A 25,209-nucleotide genomic window follows, 5' to 3' on the forward strand; every position below is an offset into this window, starting at 1 on the left:
CAAGATTTCTGGGCAGGTCTCAGGGATATGACCATAGCAGCTGCATGGAAAAGTGTTCTCTCTCACCACCAGCCAGGTACTAAGGCATAAACCACATGCACTCAAAAGGGCAAAGACCTCAACTTCAGACTTCTGATGCCTCTCCCTTTATTTAAAAAAAAAAATTTTTTTTAATGTTTATTTTTGAGAGAGAGAGACAATGCAAGTGGGGCAGGAGCAGAGAGAGAGGGAGACCATCAGAAGCAGGCTCCATGATATGAGCTTTCAGGACAGAACTGCCTCTGGACAGCAACCCACGAATCCTTGAGATCATGATCTAAGCCGAAGTCTGATGCTTAATTGACTGAGCCAACCAGGGGCTCCTCTCGCCGTTTTTTTTTTTTTTAAGTCTGAGAGAGAGCGCGCAAATGGAGGAGGAGGAGAGAGGAAGAGAGAATCCCAAGCAGGCTTGCATCCTCAGCTTGCAGCTCAAAGCAGGAACTGTGAGATCATGACTTGAGCTGAAACCAAGAGTCCGGAGGCTTAATGGACTGAGCTGCCCAGGCGTCCTGGTCTCCCTTTTAAACACAAAGTTTGCCAGGCAACCACCGAGGTAGAGTAAGAGGGCAGAATAATCAGCGTGCCATCTTTTGGACAAGGACCAACTCTTCCGCCCTCCCCAATCCCCATCTTTCATTGAGGTGAACTAGGTTGCTGGCCAAATTGTGTCCCAGCAGACACGGCAGTGAGACGCCGCAGGGCTGCCAAGGAAGTTCGCGGTGCCGTACTGGGTCTGTAGACCCCCGCCTAAAAGGAAACCGGGCCTCCCGAGGCCCTCCGCGGACCGCAGGTTCCGGGGAGGCCCACGCCCCGTCCGGCCCCCTCGAAGGAGCCGCCACAGACCCCTCCCCGCCCACGGTCGCTGAGCATGCTGGGTCCGCGGTGTCCGCGGCTCCCTCCGCGTCGGTCGCGCCGGGTTTCCCTAGCCCAGCAACCTCCAGTCGGAGGAATGCACGGGGACAGCGCGGAACTTCACTTACACCTCCTTGTCATTACTGCTTCAGTCCGTGCGACCCCCAAAGCCTGTCACATGTGCAAAATAAAACGGGTAGAAGTTAAGGGCTCCGTGGATCCGGAGCGTGCGCAACGAGCCGGAAGTGACGCCCTACGTGCCCGCGTATTCCCGCCCTGCCCTTCGGCGGCCGTTCCGTGGCGGGAACCTGGGCGACCGTGGTGACGGTGACTACTGTAAGTATCACCCGGTCTGGCGGCTCGGGGCCTCCTAGGCCTGATAGCCTCACATTGGGGAACGGAGCTAGGACTTCCTGGCCACCTTGCCTCTTCCCTGTCCCGAGAACCTCGGGGAGGACCCTGCGGCATCCTGTCCCGGAGAGGAGTGTTTGAAAGGCGCAGGCAGTGCCCCGGAGCAGGCGAGCCAGGGTTAACAGGCGACCTACTGGAGAAATTGCAAGGGTGACCTTCGCTTTTCTCAGCTTCTGGCGTGCTTGATGTCCCTATGATGTCTTCCCCCACCCCTCGCTCCCGTTAGCAAAATGGTAGCTCAGTACAGCATTTTGCAGAGCCCTGCTTTGGCTTGTTTAGTAATTAATGCAACCTGTGGCAATGATGAAGCGATCCAATAACGTTAAAAAAAAAAACTTGGCTGTTTACAGTTACTATTTTTTTACCGAGTATTTACTCCTATGCCAAGCACAGAAGTTTGTGTATGCAGAAGTATGCTTTTTCTATGTATTTCTTTTTTAAAAATTTAAATTGACATACAGTATTAGTTTCAGGTGTACACGAGTGATTGAACGTTTGTATATATTGCGAAACTATTGACTACATCCCCTGTGCCGTGCGTTATATCCTGTGACTTCATTTATTTTATAACTGGAAGTTTGTATTTACTAATCCCCTTCATTCATTCATTCTGCCCCTGTCCTGCTGAGTCTGGGTTTTTGTTTGTTTTGTTTTTTAGATTCCACATGTAAGTAAAATCATGCAGTATTTGTCTTTCTCTGTGTTTAGTTAGTAGAATATCTCCAAAGCCCATCCATGTTGCCACAAATGGCAAGATTTTTTTTCTTTTTTATGGCTGAGTAACACTATGTAGGTGTATCACATCATCTTTATCCATTTATCTGTTGATGAACACTTAAGTTGTTTCCATATCTTGGCTGTGATAAATCATGCTGCATTGAACATAGAAGCACATAAATCTTTTTGAATACCGAGTAGTGGAATTGCTGGATCCTACGGTAGCTGTTTTCTAATATTTTAAGGAAACTCCATACTGTTTTTCATAGTGTCTGCATCAATTTAATTCCCACCAGCAGTGCATGAGGGTTTGCACAATTCTTTTTATTTATTATTTTATTAACTGCCTTATGGAATAGGCCTTAGCTCCTTTTAAAGAAGGGAAAGCTGAGTCTTCTAAGTGGTAGTTCAGTCACCAAACGTTATGGAGCATCTATCATGTACTAGTTACTGCTCTAGACACTGGGAAGAGCAGTGAAAAGAATAGAATTTTCGGGCACGCTAAATGATGCTCTCCTATCCCTAAAACAGCCTTCTGCTGTTTGTAAGAAAGGTTATCTGAATGTTAGTAGTTATCTTCTGGGTGAGAGTTTCGCATGACTGTTTAAAACAATTCATGCTTTCTCACTTTGTTTTGGTGTCTTCAAATGAGCATGTTATTAAGCAAAAGAACTGTTTCCATTTTAACAACAGAGTCCCAGACCCAACCCTCCCCACCAAACAGCCTTTTCAGAGTCAGTGGTAGTCGTGGACTCTGCCAGTAAATCAGGTCCTTGAGTGGAGCTCTAGGCCTAAGGAAAGAAATGAAGTTCCCCTGTGTGGTCCCAACTACCTATTGCTAAGTCCGTCCCAGGGTCTGAGCTGAAGCTAGGCCGTGACTGAAATGGAAGAGACCGTAGAGGCCCATGCATAGTTTGGCCATTAATGACATCATATTTGTCAAAAAGTGTGGTATTCTTCAAAAAATTTTCATTCATAAGTTTTCTTTGTTCTGTAACTCACTATAAATAAATTATAAGTCTCTTAAGCGCTTTGGCCAGTTGTATTGTCCTTGAAGTTCTCAGTACCATAGCTTTAGGGGATGCTAGGTCATTAGGTGATGTCTTTTATTTGGTAACTAATTATTGGGATATGTTGCACAACATCACATGTGCTCTCATGCTGTACGTCCCCAGAGTGATTTCAGAAGAGCTTTTCCTTTTCTGTCTTGCACCGGATCAGGGCGAAGTAACCATGCAGGCTTTTCTAAAAGGCACATCTGTCAGTACTAAACCGCCACCGAAGGATCGAGTAGCTGCCACAGCTGGAAGCAGTGGAGAGAACAAGAAAGCCAAACCTGTTCCATGGGTGGAAAAATAGTAAGAAAGCTTGTGGTTTTAGTGAAATCAATAGATTACCTCTCTAACCAGTTTTGATCACTTTTTTTTTTTAAACTTAAGTGGAAGGGGTTGCTTTGTTTAGATGTCCTTAAAAATTACCCAATTATTGGGGCACCTGGGTGGCTCAGTCAATTGGTCCGACTTCAGCTCAGGTCGTGATCCCACAGCTTGTGAGCTCGAGCCCCGCATCAGGTTCTGTGCTGACCACTCAGAGCCTGGAGTCTGCTTTGGATTCTGTCTGTCTGTCTGTCTGTCTCTCTCTCTCTCTCTCTCTCTCAAAAATAAACATTAAAAAAAAAAAACTAAAAGTCACCCAATTATGTAAATCATAGAGCCTTGCGGCTGAAAGTACTGTAAAATGACCTAGTTTAATTACTGTATAGATGAACTAAGGTCTTTTCTATAACTCAGGTCTGTGGTTTTAGGGATTGAGATACAGCAGAAGAAAACAGTTTCTAGAAGGTGGCCATAAGCTCTTGGCGTTCTATTTAAATCCAAATAATCTGCTCCCCCCTTTCGTTACTGAGAGGTGGAATTGTTGAGTTTTTGTTTATACATTCTTGGCAAAAATACTTGAGGTGGCTCTTAAATTTCAATCAGCTAAGAGATATGACAAGTCCTTGTAACTCCTGGTGTTATAATTATATAGCCTCGATTATTACCAAAAGTTTGTGGATTACTTAGATTACTTATAGGTCAAATAAGATCCTCATATGCTTTATTTAGCACCAACAATGGTTTTTAAAATGGGAGATTTCACATTAAAATCTAGATTTTTAAGTAAAAAAATAAATTATACCCAGGGGGAGGGCAGGGGAAGGAAACCCTAGATTTTCAGCTTCTCAGGGGATTAGGTAGCACTAGATGCAGATTCTCACTTGACACCAGTTAGGTGGACCTGAGTACTGCTTCTCATTCTGAAAGGTCATAGGCCATACGTTCCTCAATTCACAATAGTTTTTCTCTTGCCTTACATTCTGCCTTCTTTACTCTCGCTTTCTCTGTGGCCCCTGCAGGTATTTGCATATGAAATCCTGGTGTATAACATATACTGGCTTCCCTAGAAAACATTATCTGACATAAAATTCCCATCCAGCATTGACCTGATTAATTAGAAATGTATAAATCAAAGAAGAGCTTTTAGCCAACTAAGCACAGTACCTAATCTTAGGGTTAGGAGTGTAACTTCCAGTGCCTCTTAAAATCACATGAAAATTATATGTTGTTATGCTTCATTTTGGTTAAGCTTGTTCTTTTGTTAGCTCTCAGTCAAGTAAATAGGTATGCATTTTCTCTGCAGTTGGGTGATGGATGAAATTGGTATTAACCAATTAACTATGTTAGCTGTGTTTTAACTATATTAACCAAAATAGTTGCTTATTCTCTTACTAAATAGTTCTCCCTTTTCAGCTTAAGTGCATGATATTATGAAAATACATTACATTCCAGGCCATTGTTTACTTTAAATTTTTAACCAGTGGACAGTTGCGGTATAATAAAGTGAAATCTTTTTACTTAATTCTTATAAGCATTATGGATGCAAGCAATGCACGTAAAAAGGGAAAAGTGATTTCACTCCTTCAGTATGTATTAGCGTAAGGTAAATACAATTGGGATTTTCACCTACTTCCAGTTATGAAAGTTTCCCATGTTATTACCAATAATGAGAATTGTCATTGGTATTTTAGCAGGAGGATCCCTGAGAACATTCCTGTGGTTGCTATAATATACTAAGTAATCTTTGGGGGTTTTTTTCCTAGTCGCCCAAAATGTGTGGATGAAGTTGCTTTCCAGGAAGAAGTGGTTGCAGTACTGAAGAAGTCTTTAGAAGGAGCTGATGTGAGTAGCAGATGATGTTTCACATCATTGGGAGATTGAAGATTTAATTTACCCACCCTTCCTCCCTTTTATCATTGCCTGCTCCCCTAAAATACCAGCTGTACATACAGTGTGCCCTGAATAAATATTCGTACAGTGGCTGATTGGTTCACACATCGATTGAGCATCTCCTGTTCTGTCCTATGGCATTGTTATGTAATACTCAAGGAGAGACCGCTGAACGAGACACTCTGGGTCCTTTGGCCCCTGAGCTTTTATCTTGGTGGAGAGTGACAGAATAAATCTGGGAGCCACATAAAAGAATCAGTGTGCTCTAAAGAAGAGTCAGAGATTCTCTGTAAGTATAAGCGCTCACCAAATGTTGGGATTCGGTTTGAACTATAATACAAGAAAATGAGTATGTAATTCTGTTTATAGTATTGTGTCTCCTGCTGTGATATGTGGGATTAAAAAAAAATCTTTACGGATGTGAGGGTGATCTGACTGTGACATTTGTCACCCCATTGATCGCCAGGGTTGATTCGGCTGGTCTGTTTGGCTAGGCGGGTGTCCCCGTCCTCCCTCACCACGCCCATGTGTGTCCCTCCCGAAGCTGTGTGCTCAGTTGAAGAGGATGACCTTCCCCAATAGAGGAAGACCATTCTTTGGTCCAGGGTGTACAGGGAGCTGCGCCCCCAGGCTAGAGCCTCCAGGCAAGCTCTCGGGCTGCATTTGTAGGAGAATGCAGGGTCGTCAAGCATCCACGACTCCAGACACATCCTAATGAGGCACTGCATGTGGCAGTCTGCCTTTCTTTAAAAAAAAAAAAAGGTAAATCTTTGAATGACTTGTATTTTAGATTATTCAGAGGCAAGATAATTCTGTAAGAAGAATTAGTTTAAAGTTGTATATGATGAAGTGCTTTAAGAACTCGGTGAAAGAAGGGGAAAAGTTGCAGGTGAAAGTGGAATGTGGTTTTTACTTTTTTCATAAGGAAGACTTGCTGCCTTCCTCTCAACCTGACTACTTTGAATTAGAGGTTCTTCTGGCTTTCACTGCCATTATTCTCTTCCTGGAATTATACTACAATAGTACGTATTTTGAAAGAAGGTACTTTTCTCAAACTATTTAAAATCTTTGCCAGTTTTTGTTTTGTTTTTATTTGATCTTGATCCAAATGCCTTTACCTTTTAATTTTGGTGTGTACAATTTTTTTTTTAATTAAAAAAAATTTTTTTTAGCATTTTTTCATTTTTGAGAGAGGGAGACAGAGCGTAAGTGGGGGACGGGCAGAGAGAGAGAGACAAAAAATCCAAAGTAGGCTCCAGGCTCTGAGCTTGAACTCACACACTGTGAGGTGATGGCCTGAGCTAAAGTTGGATGCTTAACTAATTAAGCCTCTTAGTGCCACCCCTGGTGTATACGATTTTAATTGCATAGTAATAACTACGCACATTGCAGGACAAGATATGTTTTAAATATATTTAAATATACAGAATTCTCAACTCTTTAGGCATATGTAGTGGGATTATGATCCAGTTCTTGACTTTATACCATCTATCTTATAAGGCTGAATTAAGAACTTTCTTTTTTAAACCTTTATTTAATATCTTATGTTTGTTTACAGACTAAGTTTTGTAAAAATAAAGATGAAATAAGTTTTTAAATAAATATTTTTAATGTTTGTTTATTTTTGAGAGAAAGAGCATGAGTGGGGAGGGAAAGAGAGGAAGACACAGAATTCAAAGCAGCCTCCAGGCTCTGAGCTGTCAGCACAACTCAAGGTGGGGCTTGAACTCACAGACCACGAGATCATGACCTGAGCTGAAGTCAGACACTTAGCCAACTGAGCCACCCAGATGCCACAGATGAAATAATTTTTAAATTCTACAGAGTTAAGAAGTATAATTCATACTTTCATTTACTTTAGTGTATGTACTGCTGAAGTGAGCATTCATTCCTTCATTTCGATCAAAAGTTTTTAAAGTAGAATTAGATGTTTTTCAGACTTTTTTTTCTAGTTTATATATTTATTTTGAGAGGGAATGTGCAGAAGAGGGTCAGAGAGAGAGGGAGAGAGAGAATCCCAAGCAGGATCCATGCTGCTAGCACAGAGCCCAGCCTAAAGCTCAAACTCAAACTGTGAGATCATAACCTGAGTCAAAATCAAGAGTCAGTCACTTAACCAACTGTGCCACCCAGGCACCCCCAGAAATGAATTTTAAGCGCTAATATTCCACTTACAGTTCTTGAATGTACCATATATATCAGACTATTATATAATGTAAGGCTTAATAATTTTACCATGTTTCAAAGAATTTAAGTTATTCTATGTGATAGGTACATGGATGAATTATTTTAAATATTGAAGTATGCATGAATCAAAATAATAGTAATAACCTTAAAGGGGCACCTGAGTGGCCCAGTTGGTTAAACATCCAAGTCTTGATTTCTGCTGAAGTCATGATTTCATAGTCCATAGAATCAAGCCTTGTGTCAGGCTCTGCACTGACAGCATGGAGCCTACTTGAGATTCTCATGCATGAACATATGCACTCTCTCAAAAATAAATAAATATTGGGGTGCCTAGGTGGCTCAGTCGGTCAAGCGTCTGACTTCAGCTCAGGTCATGATCTCACAGTTTGTGAGTTTGAGTCCCACATCGGGCTCTGTGCTGACAGCTCAGAGCCTGGAACCCACTTTGGATTCTGTCTCCCTCTCTCTGTGCCCCTCCCTGCTCGCACTTTGTCTTTTGCTCAAAACTAAATAAACACTTAAAAATAAATATTTTTTAAAGAGTTATAATCTTAAAAGACGAAGAAGCCCAGGAATATTTTTTTAATAAAATTGACATACCCAAGTTGACTAGCTACTAGAAGGATCGCAATAATAATGATTAGGGTGGAAATAAATGAAGTAGAAATAAAATAAACAAACAAAACAGTAGAAAAGATCAGGGAAACCAAGAGCTGTTTCTTTGAAAAGATAAAATTGATAGACCTTTAGCCAGAATCCTCAAGAAAAAGAGAAGACTCAAAATCAGAAATGAAAGAGGAGAAATATCAAGTGACACCACAGAAGTACAAAGAATTAATTATAAGGGAACATGGTGGAAAAGTGTATACCAACAGATTGGACAACCTTAAAGAAATAGATAAATTCTAGAAACACATAATCTTCCAAAACTGAATCAGGAAGAAATAGAAATTTTGAATAAACCAATTACTAGTAATGAAATTGAATTAGTAATCCAAAAACTCCTAGCAGACAAAAGTCCAGGACCAGATGACTTCATAGGTGAACTTAACATTTAAAGAAGAAGTAATACCTGTTCTTCTCAAACTAATAAAAAATGTAGAAGAGGAGTAAAAACTTCCAAATTCATTCTATGAGGCTAGTATTTCCTTGACTCCAATACGAGTCAAGAAGCTTAGGAGGTTTTTTGGTGTTTGTTTTTAAGTAGTGAAACTCATAGCTTGTATCTTAAAGTATATGTTACTAATGTAACAGTAACAGCCTTCAATCTATATATTTGTACATCTGTTTGTTTATTTGACACGTGTTGAGTACAGTACAAGATGCTGAGAACACAGGTATGAAGAGAACAAACTTCTTGACCATGTAGTGAGGTAGATGGGTATTTTACAATTAAACCCAATCACTAAGTAAGTAACAATAATTGCAAATTCTTGTATATAAATAAATAATTGCAAAGTGGAGTAAGTCAAAGACTGATAAGAGCACAAGAGTTCCACTTTAGACTGCGTGGTCAGGGAAGGCTTCTGACTTGTAATGCAGTAAGTTGGGTAAGCAGGAAAAACAGACCCTCGTTCATGGGGGACACATAGGCTGTAAAGTGTTCAGTTGTTAGAATTCACTGTAAGAAGGTGAGAGAGTTGGTGAGCAGATCATGGATGTCCTTGTAGTATAGGTTGGTTTTGTTTGTCTAAGTGGAGTATGAAGTCAGTGAATAGTTTTAAGTAGCAAGCAGAGTGGCATCTGATTTGGGTGAAGGGTGGATGGGAAGGCCGAGGGCTAGACAAGCGTGGAAGCACGTGAATCGTGCTGCCGACTTCCTGTGTGCGGTGATTTCTGTGTGAAAGGACATGTTGAGGAATGCAGATGTGTAACAGAGCTCCTTAGATTTTTGTGCATTTATCAGTTACTCGTGTGCTTGATAGGAGCCATGTAGCGAGATTTAACATATTCAAGAAGATAAGATATTCAAGAAGATAGTGATTTAGTCTTAGCCTTTCTTCCTCTAGTTAATTCTCCCTGATATATTGGGCATCCCTACACAGAATATAATCATGGTATAGAGTACAACCTAGCACTTACTAAATGCTTTCCCCCCCTACTCTTGGAACATCAGCTTATCGAGAGTCCTGATAAGTCTTTCTCATTCCTCTGTCCTGTGTTAGCCAAATCCAGGTTCTCCTTTGGTCTGTTTCCCCTTTGAAGCAACTGATACGTCTATAAAATATAAAATCTTGCCCAATCCTGAGCAAAGGGGTGGGATAGAGCACTGAAAGAAGCCTGAGATTCAAGAAGTTTTGGGGAGTCTACTAGGCTCAATCAGTAGGATGTGAGACTCTTGATCTCAAGGTTGTGAGTTCAAGCCCCACGCTGAGTGTAGAGATTACTTAAGAAATATCTTTTTTTTTTTTAACATTTATTTATTTTTGAGAGACAGATCATGAGCAGGGGAGGGGCAGAGAGAGAGGGGGACACACAGAATCTGAAGCAGGCTCCAGGCTCTGTGGTGACAGCTCGAACCCACAAACTGTGAGATCATGATCTGAGCCGAAGTCAGATGCTCAACCAACTTGGCGCCCCCAAGAAATATAATCTTTAAAAAAAAAAAAATTGAAGAGGTTTCTAATTCCAGCTTTGAAAGCTTCACCTAAGTATATTGGGAGTAGAGCAGTCATAAATACTGATGCAGCTTAAGATATTAGAAAGACATTTTGGAAAAAAGTACAGTATTATGTGAAAAAAGGAAAAGGATTTGCAACTGCTAATACTGTGATATGGGTTATATTAAGAAATATTTGTATTCATATACGTGCCCTATTAGGGAAGTCATTGCCCTGTTCTATAGACATCTTCAGACATCATTTTCATCTATTTATGCCAGAATACAGTTTTTAAAAATTAAAATTTAACTTCTACAGCTCCCTAATCTCCTATTTTATGGGCCACCCGGAACTGGAAAAACATCCACTATCCTGGCAGCAGCTAGGGAGCTTTTTGGGTAAGTTGAAATCTCTCTCTCTTTTAAAAAAGATTTGACACAAAAATCTCTGCTTTTCTTTCTCCTCTGGATAATGAGGCCAGCTCCTTGCCCTCAAATATCTTGAGCGTGAGCACAGTAGGTGGTAGTTGATGCCATAGGAGTCCAGAAAAACTGTGAGCCCATTTCTTAGATTCTTCTTTCTAGATGGACTGTCTTAGCTTAGCCAGCCATTTTAGAGCAGGCCTTTACCTAGAGTTAGAAGATCTAGATCAGCCCAGGTCTGATACCCATAAAACATGTACCAACATAGCAAAGGCTATCTTGGATTTCTCCAGAATTTCTATATCAAGCATATGATCAAAGGGTACATCTGAAATCCTACATGTGAAAATAATCAGATAATTAGTTCTATTGAAATGTAAAGGAACAAAAATAGGGAAGCTGCCATGAACCTAAAATTTTATTTATTTGACAGCAACTTTTTTTTCTCAAGGAAATTATAAAGGTTCTTTTGGTTATTCCACAACTCTGATCCAAACTGAACCAGCCTTAGTGTAGTCATAATTAATTTAAGTACTTTATTATTAGTTTTTTTTTGAGTAGTTCAATCCAAATTATACAACTTTTAAAACATCCTCTTAAAAATAATGTTTGTCCTTAGTGAACTAAAAGAATTTACTTTAATTATGAATTCCACATTTCATAGTATATGTGGCTTTAAAATAGAAAATTTATGCACAGAATTTTGTGAATGTTTATGCCTATAGAAAAATGCCTAGGATCTCTTGCTGTTTAGAAAAAATAAAAACTAAATCCCAGCTTTTTAAATTAAAAATTATAAATGTGTATAATACAAAAGGGCAACCCATTTTCAAAACAGTGGCATGGTAGGGTGTTTTTATTCTTTTAATTTTTTTTTATTTCTCAGATGATCCAATGGTGAGCTACCTTTTTTAAATATTTTTGAGAGAGAAAGAATTTGAGAGAGAGCACACGTGAGCAGGGGAGGACTGCGGGGACAGAGAATCTGAAGCGGGCTTCTGTGCTGACAGCAGAGAGCCTAATGCAGGGCTCAAACTCAGGAACCAAACCAGGAGATCATGACTTGGCCTGAAGTTGGACGCTTAACCAGGTCACCCAGGCCCCCCTGGTGAATTCCTTTTAAAAATGTATTTAATGGGGCGCCTGGGTGGCCATTCGGTTGGTTAAGTGTCCGGCTTCAGCTCAGGTCGTGATCTCACAGTTCGTGAGTCCTGCGTCGGGCTCTGTGCTGACAGCTAGCTCAGAGCCTGGAGCCTGCTTCGGATTCTGTGTCTCCTTCTCTCTCTGCCCCTACCCTACTCATGCTGTGTCTCTCTCTCTCTAAAATAAATAAAAACATTAAAAAAAAATTTTTTTTTTTTAATGTTTTTAAAAACTCACTTAAAAAAACTTCATGTACTGGTTCAATAATAGCCCTGATAGCAAGCCACCTTATGGAAACAATAGAAAACATGCTCTGTTGCAGCAGGATTTAAAATTGAACATATTCAAAACTATCTAAATGTCTAACAATGTAAGATTAAATTAAACAAATGGTGGTACAGTCAGGCTAGAGCATCTTACAGCTATTAAAATGATATCGACAGTGGTTCTGATGACAGGGCACGATGTTCAGGATATAATCCTAAGTGGGCAATTGATTTAAAACGTTATAAATTGTATGATACCATCTTTTTCCCCACATCTCCTTTTAAACTGCTTGTAAAAAAAAAAAAAAAAAAAAACCTATGTCTCTGCCAAAGAAAAAATACAAAAGCGATTGCATGCCTTCTCTCTATAGTGTTTACTAGGTGGATTTTAAAATACTTCAAAATGTGCAATTTTTAAAATATGGTTTAAACCTTGGTTATTTATATGCTCTATGATGTTTCATATTGGTTTCATTTTGACATAGGCCTGAACTGTTTCGATTGCGAGTTCTTGAATTAAATGCATCTGATGAACGTGGAATACAAGTAGTTAGGGAAAAAGTGAAGAATTTTGCTCAATTAACTGTGTCAGGAAGTCGTTCAGAGTAAGTAAGCTCACTTTCCCTTCTTCATACCATGTCATTGCATTTAAAATATTGCTCTGCCAAATGTCCAAGTACTTTTTCTTTTTTTTTTTTTTATTTTTGAGAGACGGAACACACGTGGGGGAGGGTCAGAGAGAGAATGAGACAAAGAATCTGAAGCAGGCTCCAGGCACAGAGCGTGATGCGGGCAGGGCTCGAACTCCCAACCCGGGAGATCATGAAGCTTAACTGAGCCACCCAGGCACTCCTGTCTAACTCCTTTTTCATGTTGGATCATTATCTTTTTAAGTAATCTCTATACCCACTGTGGGGCTCGAACTTACAACTCCAAGATTGAGTCACATTCTCTGCTGACTGAGCCAGCCAGGAGCGCAATTATCTAAATGATTTAAACCCACATGTGGACTTTCCATCATAACAACTAATTTTAAATTGTTTAGCTGTCAAGAGTTTTTAACTGATGTTTTGACTAAGGAGTATTTATTAATCAAATTTGATAGTTTGGTGGTAAACTCATAAAAAATCCTAATTTTTGTTATTGTGTTATTAAAAAAGAATTCAGGTATCTTAAGCTTCAGTACATATTTCCTAATTAGGGTGACCATATAAGTTCTTGTCCAAACTGGGACCCCTTTACCCTAAAAGAGGACGTGTTATTAATAATTTAAATAGGACTGCCCTGAGTTCAACAGTGATGTTTAGTCAGCTCCTTGTACTGTTTAGATGGCAAAGTCCCAAGATTAAATTTTTGGAAGGTGGCATGTATTTAAATTTGTATCAGAGCACACTTAAGAATTTGTAGAACGTGATTTTTGATATCTGCCTTGGCCTGACAATGCTTATAAATCCTACATTTGATAAGGGACTTGACTTAGATCAAAAATATATAAAGAACTCTTAACATTTAATAATAAAAAGAAAACCCAATTAAAAAGGCAAAGGAACTGAATAGACCTTACATCAAAGAAGATACAGTAGTCCCCTCCCCCTTATATATTCTGTTTCTGTGGCTTCAGCTGCCTGCACTAACTGAAGTACAGAAGCAGATGGTCCACCTTCTGACATAATCATCAGAAGGTTATTAGTAGCCTGACATCACTTCGTTTCATCCTGTAGGCATTTTACCATCTCACATTATCACAAGAGGGGTGAATACAGTCTAATAAGATACTCTGAGAACACATTCACATAAATTTTATTACACAATAATTCTAATTCTATTTCATTATTAATTACATTATTGTTAATCTCTTCCTATACCTGACTTATAAATTGAACTTTTTCATAGGTAAGTATATAGGGAGTATGTGTGTCTATGAAAAAACATGGTATATATATTTATATGCTATTTGGTACTAGCAAGGGTTTCAGGCATCCACTGGGGTCTTGGAATGTATTCCCTGTGGATAAGGGGGTGGGGACTACTATACAAATGGCCAGTAAGCATGTGAAAACATGCTTATAACATCATTAACCACAGAGAAAGGCAAATCAAAACCATGATGAGATACCACTGTACACATACTAGGATGGTTATCAAAAAGAAAATAATTCGTATTGGCAAGAATGTTGAGAAATTGGAACCCTTATACTTTGCTGACTGGAATGTAAAATGGTACAAGCATTTTGAAAATACTTTAGCAGGTCCTTTAAAAGTTAAACAAAGCATTACCAGATGACCCAGCAATTCTAATCCTAGGTATATACCCACAAGAAATGAAAATATAGGTCTATTCAAAACACGTACAAAAATGTTCATAGCAGTATTGTTCATAATAGTCAAAACATGGAAACAACCAAATATCCATTAACTTATGAATGAACGAATAAACTGGTATATCCCTTTGCCATATTATTTAGCAATAAAAAGGAATGAACTAATGAGACACGACAACATGTATGAACCTTGAAAGCAGGCTAAGTGAAAGAAGCCAATCACAATGTATTATTCCATTTATATGAAATGTCCAGGATATACACATCTGTGGAGACAGAAAGTAGCAATCCATGATTGCCAGTGGCTGGGAGAGTTGGGAGAACAGTGACTCCCAAAGGGGATGGGACTTATTTTTGGGACCATGAGAATGTTCTAAAATTAGCTTGTGGTGGTGATATGTGAATTATAACTCCTATTTCTCTGAATCAGTGGGAAGCCATGTCCTCCTTTTAAGATTGTGATCCTGGATGAAGCCGATTCTATGACCTCAGCTGCTCAGGCAGCTTTACGACGTACCATGGAGAAGGAGTCTAAAACCACCCGGTTCTGTCTCATCTGTAACTATGTCAGTCGGTATGTGTATTGCCCTGAAGATAGATGCTAGGCAGCCTTATTTTGATAACTCCAATTAGGAAGAGAAAAACGTTAAATGTTTTAAGGCTACAGTAATTTCCCCTCTATCAAATCTTGATTTGTTCTTGATAAAAAGTTCTTTGGAGGAAATTCTTCTTTAGACACTGACTTTTTTCCCCCCAATATTTTACAGAATAATTGAACCTCTGACCTCTAGATGTTCTAAATTCCGCTTCAAACCACTATCAGACAAAATTCAACAGCAGCGATTATTAGACATTGCTGATAAAGAACATGTCAAAATTAGCAATGAGGTAATTTCTAATTGTTACAATTATTGCAGTTACTAATTCCTTTGATGTATTCATGTAAAGAGGTCCTGAAAGCATCAAATGTGTTGCTTTAATTTCTGATGCCTTTAGGCAAAGTCAAGCTAAAAGTGACAGTTGGAATGTCTAGGAATTATAGCTTCAGCCTTTTTGTTACTATTAGAAGTTCTGTTATTATATAGTTAATAATATAGTTACTATTATATTTCAGAGACCCAGAACTGGGGCAGATTTCCTACACCTAATACAAATTCTGCAACAAATCTCTGCAGAATGACAAGAATTTAGTGTCCTAGCTAATGTTTCACTTCAGGAGAAAATTTGGTGATGAAATTCAGGTACAGAGAGAGACTATATAGGCCTAATTCATTTTAACAGAATTTAACCATAATTGGAATCATTTTTGTTTCATGTATTAAATGGAAAATAGGATTAGAAGCGTGGAACATCTCTGTCTCTGCAAATTTAGAGGCAAAAGATCTCTATCCTTCTATAGGACTGATGCTATCTTCATGAATTCTGCCATTATAGGACTGATAATATTCCCATAAAAGGGAAAATAAAATTTTTCCCCACTAACTCTAGGCTAAAACATAGTGTTTTCCCACTTTCATTAAACCCAAAAAGTCGTAATTGGCTGTCCATCACCAGTAAAAAAAAATAAATAAAAATTTTTTCCCCCCAGGGAATAGCTTATCTTGTTAAAGTGTCAGAAGGAGACTTAAGAAAAGCTATTACATTTCTCCAAAGCGCTACTCGATTAACAGGTGGAAAGGAGATCACAGAGAAGGTGATCACAGACATTGCTGGGGTAAGAGTACTAGATATTTTGAAATTCTTATTTGGCTTTGTGGCTTCTAGAAAATTTTCATCAAACAAATATATGCAGAATGCTTAATATGTGCTTGTTTATTCCATTTGGGCAGCTCTAACAAAATACCTTAAATTAGAGTGGCCTATAAATAAGAGAATTTCACAGTTCTGGAGGCTGGCCTTTCTGAGATCAAGTGTGTCTGTGTTGAGTATCTGGTGAGGACCAATTTCTTAGTGCTTAGACTCTAGTTTGTGGACTAGACTCACTGCATCCTCCTCTGGCAGAAAGGCATATGGGCACTCACTAATCCCCTTCATGGGGGTTTCACCCTTTTGACCTCATCAACCTCCCAACGGCCTCATACCTTCTTAACATCACATTAGGGATTTTTAACAGGAGTCTTGTGGTTATTAGTCTATAGCATCTGCCAAGTACTGTGGTAGAAACTGTAATGGAATGACCTGGAAGCATCAGAACACTTCAGGGATGTGGTATTGTATAGACGTAATAGCTGTCCCTGTTCTTGTAAATCTGACAGAAGGGTCATACGTATATAAAGGGGTAGTATCCCACTTACAGGAATCATTGGTCTCTACTAAGATTACTACTATTCCTACTTTTAAGATTAGTTTCCAAGGTATTTTTCAATACCATAACCAAATTGATAGCATTAATCCCTTTAATTTTCTGGGTGCTCTGGGCATTCTCATAGCAATCTCTTGTTAGTGGCATCTTTACTGGGAAAGAGGGGGCACCTTCCTTCAAAGTCCTTTAAACTACTTGGCTTATTTGAGCCACTGGGGTATAAGCCAGTATTCTAGCCAGTGGGTAGAATTTTTAGCTGCTCACCCACTGCCCAGATCAGCTCTTCTTATTCCATCATGGGCTCAAACTTGAAGTTATCAGGAGCAAAGGAAATTTTGTATACTGCAGAGACATTAAGGGATTTTTAAAAGCAAATAGCAACTGGACTAATTTAAGATGGTCCTACTCTGGGTAAGAGGTCATGGCCCTATGGAGAGCTGATTTCATTAGCTTTCTGATCTGGAGTTCACAATATATGCCATAAGGGGCTTTCCAGCTCCGCATGGATTTAGTTAGGGCACCAGCTCTACATCCCATGCAAGGGCCACCTTACAATGAACTACCACCCTTCCCAGGCCTGGGATAAACGTGGGTTAAGGCATGTTAAGACCTAGAATCTAAGTCTTTAAAACTTTTTAGGTAATACCAGCTGAGACAATCGATGGACTATTTGCTTCATGTCAGAGTGGCTCTTTTGACAAATTAGAAGGTGCAGTAAAAGTAAGTCACTTCACTAATAACTGGGGAAGGGGGAAATTAAAACAGTCCTGCCAAATGCTGTGATTTCTGTTGCAGAATTTAGTAGATGAGGGCCATGCAGCAACTCAATTTGTCAATCAACTTCATGATGTGGTTGTAGAAAATGAGAACCTTACCGACAAACAGAAATCCATCATCACAGAAAAACTTGCTGTAAGTAGGCACTTGATTGCACATTTCACCATAATGCACAACAGTAGTGAAATTTGCCTAATCTTTAATTTTTTTATAGGAAGTAGATAAGTGCTTAGTGGACGGTGCTGATGAACATCTACAACTGATCAGCCTCTGTGCTACTGTGATGCAGCAGTTAATTCAGAATTGCTGAAATGTTTGTAAGATAACTTTTAAATAAAATGACCATAAACACCTTTAAAGTGAATATACAATTTTATTTAACATTCAAACTTCATTAAGACATGTGCAATATGGCAATTTTACTGGGGGTTTAACCCTACCTAGGATATGATTGCTTGCTGGGGCTTAGCAACAGGGTCCAGTTCACACTTAGCACTAATTAAATACTTTATTGAATAAATACAATACCAAACAAAATGCATTCAAATGCTTTCTAAATAAAAAAAATTAAAGGCCTTTCTATTCAGGCTAATGACAAACACAATAAAGGCAAATATGCTAGTTTAACATAATTGGCTGATTTTATACAGCACTTATATCTTTTAGTCCACAAGTATATTATTAAATGATAGAGAACATCTAATACAACCATTTCTACAGAACTAGGAAATAAATTTCTAAGAAAGAAAGATTTTACAGACCCCATCTTTTATACCCAACCCCAACAGTCTAACTCTAAAGAGGATAAAGCCAATGCCTTTCCTCACAAGAGCTCACGACTAAAAGTCGCTTTGCTATCAAAATCTGTATTTCTGATCCGTTATGAGCATTGAGACAAGATTCAAATATTCCCAAAGAAAGAAGCACAATGCACGTTGTGATCGCCTATTCAGCAACAGCGAGCACCGCATTCAAAACTATCTCATCCCAGGAATTAAATAAGGTCAGCCACATTCATTGGCATTTCCTCCACTGTAGTATTGTAGAAAGTCTCAATGTCACGAAGAATCCTCTTGTCTTCTTCAGTAACAAAGTTTATAGCCACACCTTTCCTCCCAAATCGACCCCCTCTGCCAATTCTGTTTAAGAGAAAAAAAAAATCAGCAATTAGAATGTTTCTTCTCAAATGGGAATGAACTACTGAACATGATGATCCACTTGTTAACCATCAGCTGCTGTTTACTTAACAAGGTTATAGTTCGTGCTTCTAATTGGAGCACTAGCTGCTAATCAATATCTAGAGAAAAAAAATCTTCCTTTGCAGTTAGTGCCAAAAGGATTCAAGGCTTGTCTGGCTGCAAAATGAGATTTTATCAGGTGTCTTGAGCACTACTTTTAAAGCAGATGACAGTATTGTGTTTGGGGTAGTGAAATTAAAGCCCATACCAAAGTGGGCCAGCCAAGAGCAGATGTCAGCCTGGGACAGATGTGAACACCAGGGATAAAACAAAAAGAACAGTTATGTAATCCATTTCGACGCACCTCTGGAACTGTAAGACTGCAAATACAAATGCTGCAAGGTTAACTACTGCCTACAACTTACAACTTTTTCCAGTGGGAAAACAAGTATTTGGTATGGTAACCCAAACTTATCACTGCTTTTTTGCTCAGTTTCACACGTTGGAACTCAAATTACTCAAAACGTGTTACCTCCAAACAGCTTTCTACCTTCCTGATAGAAAAACCAAACACAAACCACCTACTAGACTAACATACAAAAATGCCTTGGCTGGAGCAACTTAAAAATATCAAATAATCATGACAAAAGAAAAACAAATATAAATACCGACTCGCTCTTTATTCAAACAGTGTGCTGTTTCGCTTATGATTCCACGTCCTAAATTACGTCAACGCCGTTTCTGAGCGCCATCTCGTCATCAACTGCTGCTATCGACTCCTGTATTTTTTAAAAAGTCTTTTTTTACATCATATAACAAAGTACAGTTCAATTTACTTAGGGATAAAGCCACTATAACTAAACCAGGGACTGCTCAAATTGCTACCAGACAACACCAAGAAAATCCCAACTACAGAGGAATCATCGAGAAAGCACATGGACACAGGAACATCACTAAAAACTCAAAAGTAAGCTAAGACCAACAGATCTAAACAGCCAGATTTGTAGGTATTAAGTCCACGATTTGGGCAACATTTATAACTGTTTTCCCACTGTAATATGACTAGTCTTCCCAAGTACAATTTTACTTACATCTTATCAAGTTACTAAGTCTTTTTAACTTCCCTGACTTGAAGTTACCTTTCCAACAAATCAGTCAGTAGAAAAGGCATACATGAATTTCTTTTCCCAATAGTCAAGATACCACCTACTCACCTGTGAATATAGTTTTCACGATTGGTAGGTAGATCATAGTTTATAACCAATGACACTTGTTGCACATCAATCCCACGAGCCTGAAATGCAACAGTAGAATGTTCAAATCTAATTAAAAACAACTAGACAGCTATGTAATGTAGGCCACAAAATAGTAGTGAACTATGTTAGGTAGTATAGCCCACTGTGGAGTGTGGTCTTTTTATTCTCCCAAAGAGCCCAAATTGGTAAAGGTTATTAAAAAACCTTCCCCCCAAAACAAACTTTTGGTAGTGTTCTTTTTAATCTAGACACTTACCAACAAGTCAGTAGTGATCAGAACACGGCTTGACCCTGATCGGAATTCCCTCATGATAACATCTCTTTCCTTCTGGTCCATGTCACCATGCTGCAAATTAACAAACCTTAATTCAAGAATCACCAGTCAAACCAATATTTAACTTCATTGACATGTATGAGACCAAGCGTCCCTGGCTGCTACAGGAGTATAGCAGACAGGTATAGTTAAGAAACAACTTTATTTTGAGCAGGGGGAACGACAACACAGCACTTAACAGCTATATTGTAGTCTAAATCCTGCTTTAATGAAAATACAAACACTGTAATCACCACTGCTAGGTTAGAACACCTCTTACCAGAGCAGAAACTGTGAAGTCCCTGGCATGCATTTTCTCAGTGAGCCAGTCCACCTTGCGCCTTGTATTGAGGAAAATAACAGCCTGAGTAATTGTCAGGGTCTCGTACAAGTCACAAAGTGTATCCAACTTCCATTCCTACAATATTTCGAAGTTAATTATTAAAACCTAGTCTCCAACTTGCCTTCATTAGAAATTGCTAGGTGTAATACATATAGCACCAAATCTTAAGACAAAGGACACTGGACATTAAGAAAGAGGTCCACCCCAGTCTTTACAATCTAGTGCAGTTATTTTTCTTCTTGTGTGTACTCTGCTAGCATTACTACAGAAACTAACACAATCTTAGTTTCTGCAATTTTAGCACAGTGCTTATACAAGAAGGTTAAAAAAACCTACATCTTAATGTTTATTAGTAATTAGATATATTACCTCTCTTTCAACATTAATATAGAACTGTTTGATTCCTTCAAGGGTCAATTCTTCCTTTTTCACCAGAATTCGAATTGGATCTCTCATAAATTTTTTGGTCACTTCCAACACATCAGTTGGCATTGTGGCAGAAAGCAACACAACCTTAAAAAGACAATGCTTATGTTTATCACACAAATAACACACTTTTACAACACTCAAAGACCAACCCTCACTATGAAATTTGTATTACAGTTCTGCACCATTTGCTTCAAGGGAAAGGACAAACATTTCAGTTGTACTGTAACCTACATTAACCAAAAGTCACAACTACTATAGGAGAGTGAGTAAAATTAAAGCTCACCTGAATACTTGTATTTAATTTTTGGAAAATCTCATAGATTTGATCCTTAAACCCTCGGCTCAACATTTCATCTGCCTCATCCAAAACAAACATTTTGATCCATTTTGGAGCTGACAAAGAAAGCCATACATACGATCAGCTCTAGATCCACAAGAGGATTGAACATTTTAATTGGCAATAGTGAAAAACAAATTATACTCAATAGACAATACTTACAAAGGTATCTTCTGTTTAACATATCAAATACTCTTCCTGGTGTACCAACAACAATGTGTGGTGCTTCAGCCTGCAGTTTTTGCATTTCATTCCGAACATTGGTTCCACCAATGCAGGCATGACAAGTTGCTCCCATATAGTCTCCAAGGGCCAGAATTACCTTTTGGATCTAAAAGCCAATATGCTTAATTATTATTCAACAGAATTAACAGGCTGTGTGACTAAAATTCCAAAGCATAATGGCAAATACTGGTCTGCAAATAGCTTCTATGCATGCACAGCACTTAACTACGACTTCCAAGCTTAAAATGCAGACTGATCTAACTGCTTCATGATAAAATTCCCTTAAAGTGTGTTCCTTATGGCTTGTCAAACTTGGAATCTTGTTGCCCCAGATACCGGCTAAAGAATTTGAGTTAAATAACTTCCTACTCGCTGTTCATTGTGTGGGAAGATGTAAACAGTGAAATGATCTCTGCAATTACATCTAGGACAACATGTGGATACTTTTAAGTTTTCCCAAAGTACTGGAACTTGTCATCTTGACAATAAAGCCTAGTTTTATTAGCAAGGCTTTGCTTCAAAGCCAGTGTAGCAGTGAGCTTTGAAAACATAGCATGCAACAGATGCATCACAAACTACTGAGACAGTCAAAGAACATGTCACTGCAGTTTTCATGTTGCACAACTGCATTCAAACTTAAAAATGGGAACAGATCAAGTCCACCCTGAAAAGAGAACTTTGGTTTCTCTAATCTCTTACACAACCCTGCAAACCATACCTGCACACCCAGTTCCTATTCTCACCTTTCAACAAAAGCTCCCTGCATGCATGGACAATTAAAAGGAGGGCTCTGATAGGACCAATTTATACTAAGTGTTAAATTCTTCACAGTTGTGAAACCTGAAACCTATGCAACACGCAAGCAGTTTTTTTGAACTACACTATCAATACCTGTTGAGCCAGTTCTCTGGTGGGGGCCAATACTAGTGCTTGGGTCTCCTTGAACTCAATCTCCAACTGTTGCAGGATGGAAATAGCAAATGTGGCTGTCTTGCCAGTACCTGACTGAGCTTGAGCAATCACATCATACCCTAAAAAAAGTAGGATACATATTTACCGATCCCACATCAAACCGCCACACCATGTATTCCGTTTGGAACATTAATTATGCCCAAATAATCAAGTGATCAGCAATGAGTATTCTCTTCATTTCAGGTCAGTCCCGAAAGATGATTGCCATCATTTCACTTTAAGGAATACAAACAGGTGCTAGTCCCCCAGAAGTTATTTTCCCTTTTATGGTCCAGGTCTACGTAGAACAGTTCATTTTTAGAGTGCTAACTAGTTCTTTTACCTTTAATACAAGGAATAATAGCTCTCTGCTGAATAGCTGAAGGCTTCTCAAAACCGTAAGCATAGATGCCCCGAAGTAGAGACTCCTTTAAATTCATATCGTCAAAGTTATCAACAATCTCATTCCAGTTGCTCTGTAAGTTACACATAAAAAAAAAAAAGACTGAATAAATGGGATGAACAAGCTCACCTTTCCACCGTTTCGAAATCAACACACGTTCCTTACCTCGATGACACCATCGGGGTCCATTCCCTCTGGGCCTCCATGTTCTCTGCTGGCAAGAATACTGCAGTTAGAGACCTTCCCTTTCCCAAGTCGTCTCAAGTGCACGTCACGGACGGCCCTATTCTAGGCGACCTCCTCGGGCTACCCTCCCCGGCACGTGTACACCCCCTATGCCGTAAAGGAAGCTGGTGGCCCAGGTCACACGAGGTGCGGTGCGCGCCTGCCCGAAAGCTGGGAACAGGACGCCCGGAAAGGCCCCACGGAGGCCGGCCCTTCCCCCCCAGGCCCGAGCGCCAGGCGCTCCCATCTCCGCGGCAGACCTTCTCGCGAGAGCTCCACGCGCCGAGCTCCGCCCCTTACACTGCGCAAGCCGGTGTGATTGACGCGGGCCGATGACTGCCAATACCTATGCCAACGGTTCGTAGGGACCCCGTTGCCGGCGCGGTCCCAGCCGCCTTGTGGTGGTGGCGAGCGGGCGCTGCCGTCACCCTCGCCCCCACCCCACCCAAAATCGAGCACTGCAACTCGCGCCATCCGCCGCCAATAAAGCTTCGGGGGCCCGTTAGTGTACCGACTGCGGACTGCGCCACCACTTTAACTAAACGTGCTCCGTAGCAGGGGAACCGGCCGGGTTTTGAAAGCGTCTGGGGGGGTTGGGAAGATACCCTTCAACACCGTTTTTGTACCCTAGTGTCCCCACAATCCAGGCCCTACCCATCATGGAAGCTTCTCGAAGGGCAGGGGAGTACAGCACCCGAAGGAAACGCCCATGAACCCAGAGCCCCCTGCCTCCACGCCGTCCTTTACAATCTCTGCTCGCGTCATACAACCTTCACTACAAACTACCACCACCGAGAAAGTGCCATACCTGTTATAATCCGCGGAGCCACCAGACATGATCCGAAGAACCACTCAGCGCCCGACTGGAAAGACAGCGGTACCGCGCCACCCGTTTTTTATAGGCTCGCGGCCGGAACCCGTTTTCTGCGGAGGAATTTTCTTGGGGCTCTTTGGTCATCCACCAAATTGTGATTCTGGGGTCCTTACCTCCGAAAATATCCTAAGCAAGTGGGTAGGAAAATCCAAATTTGGTGACTTCTGGGTATTACAAGGCCTCTGGAAATCCCAGGACCGTGGGGAAAGGTTGGGACTCTTTGCCTCGCGGCGGAAGAATATTGCAGCAAGGAGTGCCAAACCGCACTCCCGGCCCGCCCCGTTCCTACGGGGTTTCCGCGTCCCTGAAGCAGAGACGGTCTGGGGAGCCGAGCTGGACCGGGAGGCGGAAGCCTGGGGCGGCTGCGTGCTGGGCAGCCGGCGTCTCCCCGCCGGCCAGTGGGGCCGAGTTCCTCGTCCGCCGCCGGCGCTTGGGGCCCGCGGCAGGGACGCGGCCCTGCTCTGCGACTGAGGGGGTGGAGAGGAGAAATTCGGGTTCTTCCGCCGACGCCCGCCGCTGTTTGACTCGACCGTAAAGAGCCTTCGGGCCCCTAGCTGAGCGTCTAACATCTATTCAAATATTAAAAGTGTGAAACTTCCTGCTAGGGAAAATGTCGGCCACCCATCTCGTCCCAGAAAACCCGGTGCACTGGAGTACATTGTGCCAAACGGGGAAAAAAATGTATCATGTCATTTACAAATGTCTCTGGAGTAGGCAACTCTGTTTTCAGGTTGCCTTTGGTCTTTTCTCATTCTCTTTTTAAAATAATAATTTTAACGTCTGAGGAATGCCCGATAAAATCATTGTGAACTTTTGCAAATGGTAAACAGCTAACGAATGAGTAATTTTCCTGTAATGCAACAGTGTAAATAGACGCTTCCGGCAGCTACAGCTCCATGCCCCTTTGGGACTAGATTTTTTTAATGTAGTCTATATTGGTCTTTTTGGGGTTTTTTTTCCCCAAAAAGCTTTGAACTTTAATTGTTTAATACCCTGTGCTTATTGACTTAATGGAAAGTGAGAGCAATGCAGCACTTGCTGCTTAAATAAACTGCTTGATTCTTTAAGCCCCAGAGGTTTTCAACTGTAGCCCTAACCCAGGCCCGTTGGAAAAAAAAAAAAACAATGTAGTCATTTAACTTTAAAATGCTATCCATACTGTAAGATAATATCAAGGGAAACATTTTTCTCATTAATTCAGACAGCCACCTCAAGTCAGCTAACAAAAAACTGACTCTTAATTTTCTTTACCTGTATATGATAGTTAATTCTGAATATTTTTTTCAAAAAAAATGTATTTGAAAATTATTGACGTGCCAGGAACTGTGACAAAAGCTAATACCAAGATGACAAAGTACAGTTGGGTCCCAGT

The 25,209-nt window shown here is 40.2% G+C and overlaps 2 protein-coding genes and 4 non-coding genes across 9 annotated transcripts; 1 reads left to right on the forward strand and 5 right to left on the reverse strand.

The window, feature by feature from the left end:
- The first annotated feature begins 1,162 nt into the window (after positions 1–1,162).
- RFC4 (replication factor C subunit 4) lies at positions 1,163–17,662 on the forward strand. Its single transcript, XM_029939681.1, has 11 exons — positions 1,163–1,227; positions 3,241–3,377; positions 5,159–5,237; positions 10,391–10,470; positions 12,389–12,508; positions 14,655–14,798; positions 14,992–15,112; positions 15,813–15,938; positions 17,166–17,246; positions 17,322–17,438; positions 17,518–17,662. Exons 2-11 carry the CDS (start codon positions 3,253–3,255, stop codon positions 17,611–17,613), a joined length of 1,089 nt encoding a protein of 362 aa, XP_029795541.1. The 5' UTR covers positions 1,163–1,227; positions 3,241–3,252; the 3' UTR covers positions 17,614–17,662.
- Positions 17,657–23,876, reverse strand: EIF4A2 (eukaryotic translation initiation factor 4A2). Of its 4 annotated transcripts, none has more exons than XR_003908728.1 (12): positions 23,772–23,871; positions 22,904–22,952; positions 22,679–22,811; positions 22,276–22,415; positions 21,322–21,490; positions 21,106–21,215; positions 20,763–20,906; positions 20,331–20,468; positions 19,994–20,083; positions 19,696–19,775; positions 19,154–19,260; positions 18,353–18,442 (listed from the first exon to the last, which is right to left on the reverse strand). XR_003908728.1 is itself a non-coding variant. In XM_029939680.1 (11 exons), the coding sequence occupies exons 1-11, from the start codon at positions 23,798–23,800 to the stop codon at positions 18,298–18,300; spliced, it is 1,224 nt and encodes a 407-aa protein (XP_029795540.1). In that variant the 5' UTR covers positions 23,801–23,876; the 3' UTR covers positions 17,657–18,297. The 4 variants fall into 4 exon arrangements, 2 of the variants coding, with proteins under 2 accessions (XP_029795540.1, XP_029795539.1); XR_003908727.1 differs by having other exon boundaries at positions 18,354–18,442; positions 19,150–19,260; XM_029939680.1 differs by lacking the exon at positions 19,154–19,260 and having other exon boundaries at positions 17,657–18,442; positions 22,904–22,949; positions 23,772–23,876.
- LOC115293087 lies at positions 19,832–19,968 on the reverse strand. Its single transcript, XR_003909348.1, has one exon. It is a non-coding gene; the product is annotated as a small nucleolar RNA SNORA4 (small nucleolar RNA).
- Positions 20,146–20,277, reverse strand: LOC115293078. The gene has a single exon (XR_003909339.1). It is a non-coding gene; the product is annotated as a small nucleolar RNA SNORA63 (small nucleolar RNA).
- On the reverse strand, positions 20,541–20,716 carry LOC115293109. The gene has a single exon (XR_003909369.1). It is a non-coding gene; the product is annotated as a small nucleolar RNA SNORA81 (small nucleolar RNA).
- LOC115293114 lies at positions 22,506–22,574 on the reverse strand. Its single transcript, XR_003909374.1, has one exon. It is a non-coding gene; the product is annotated as a small nucleolar RNA SNORD2 (small nucleolar RNA).
- Positions 23,877–25,209: the final 1,333 nt, after the last annotated feature.

Source organism: Suricata suricatta, chromosome 5 (assembly GCF_006229205.1).
Source record: "Suricata suricatta isolate VVHF042 chromosome 5, meerkat_22Aug2017_6uvM2_HiC, whole genome shotgun sequence".
In the NCBI taxonomy this organism is placed as follows: Eukaryota; Metazoa; Chordata; class Mammalia; order Carnivora; family Herpestidae; genus Suricata; species Suricata suricatta.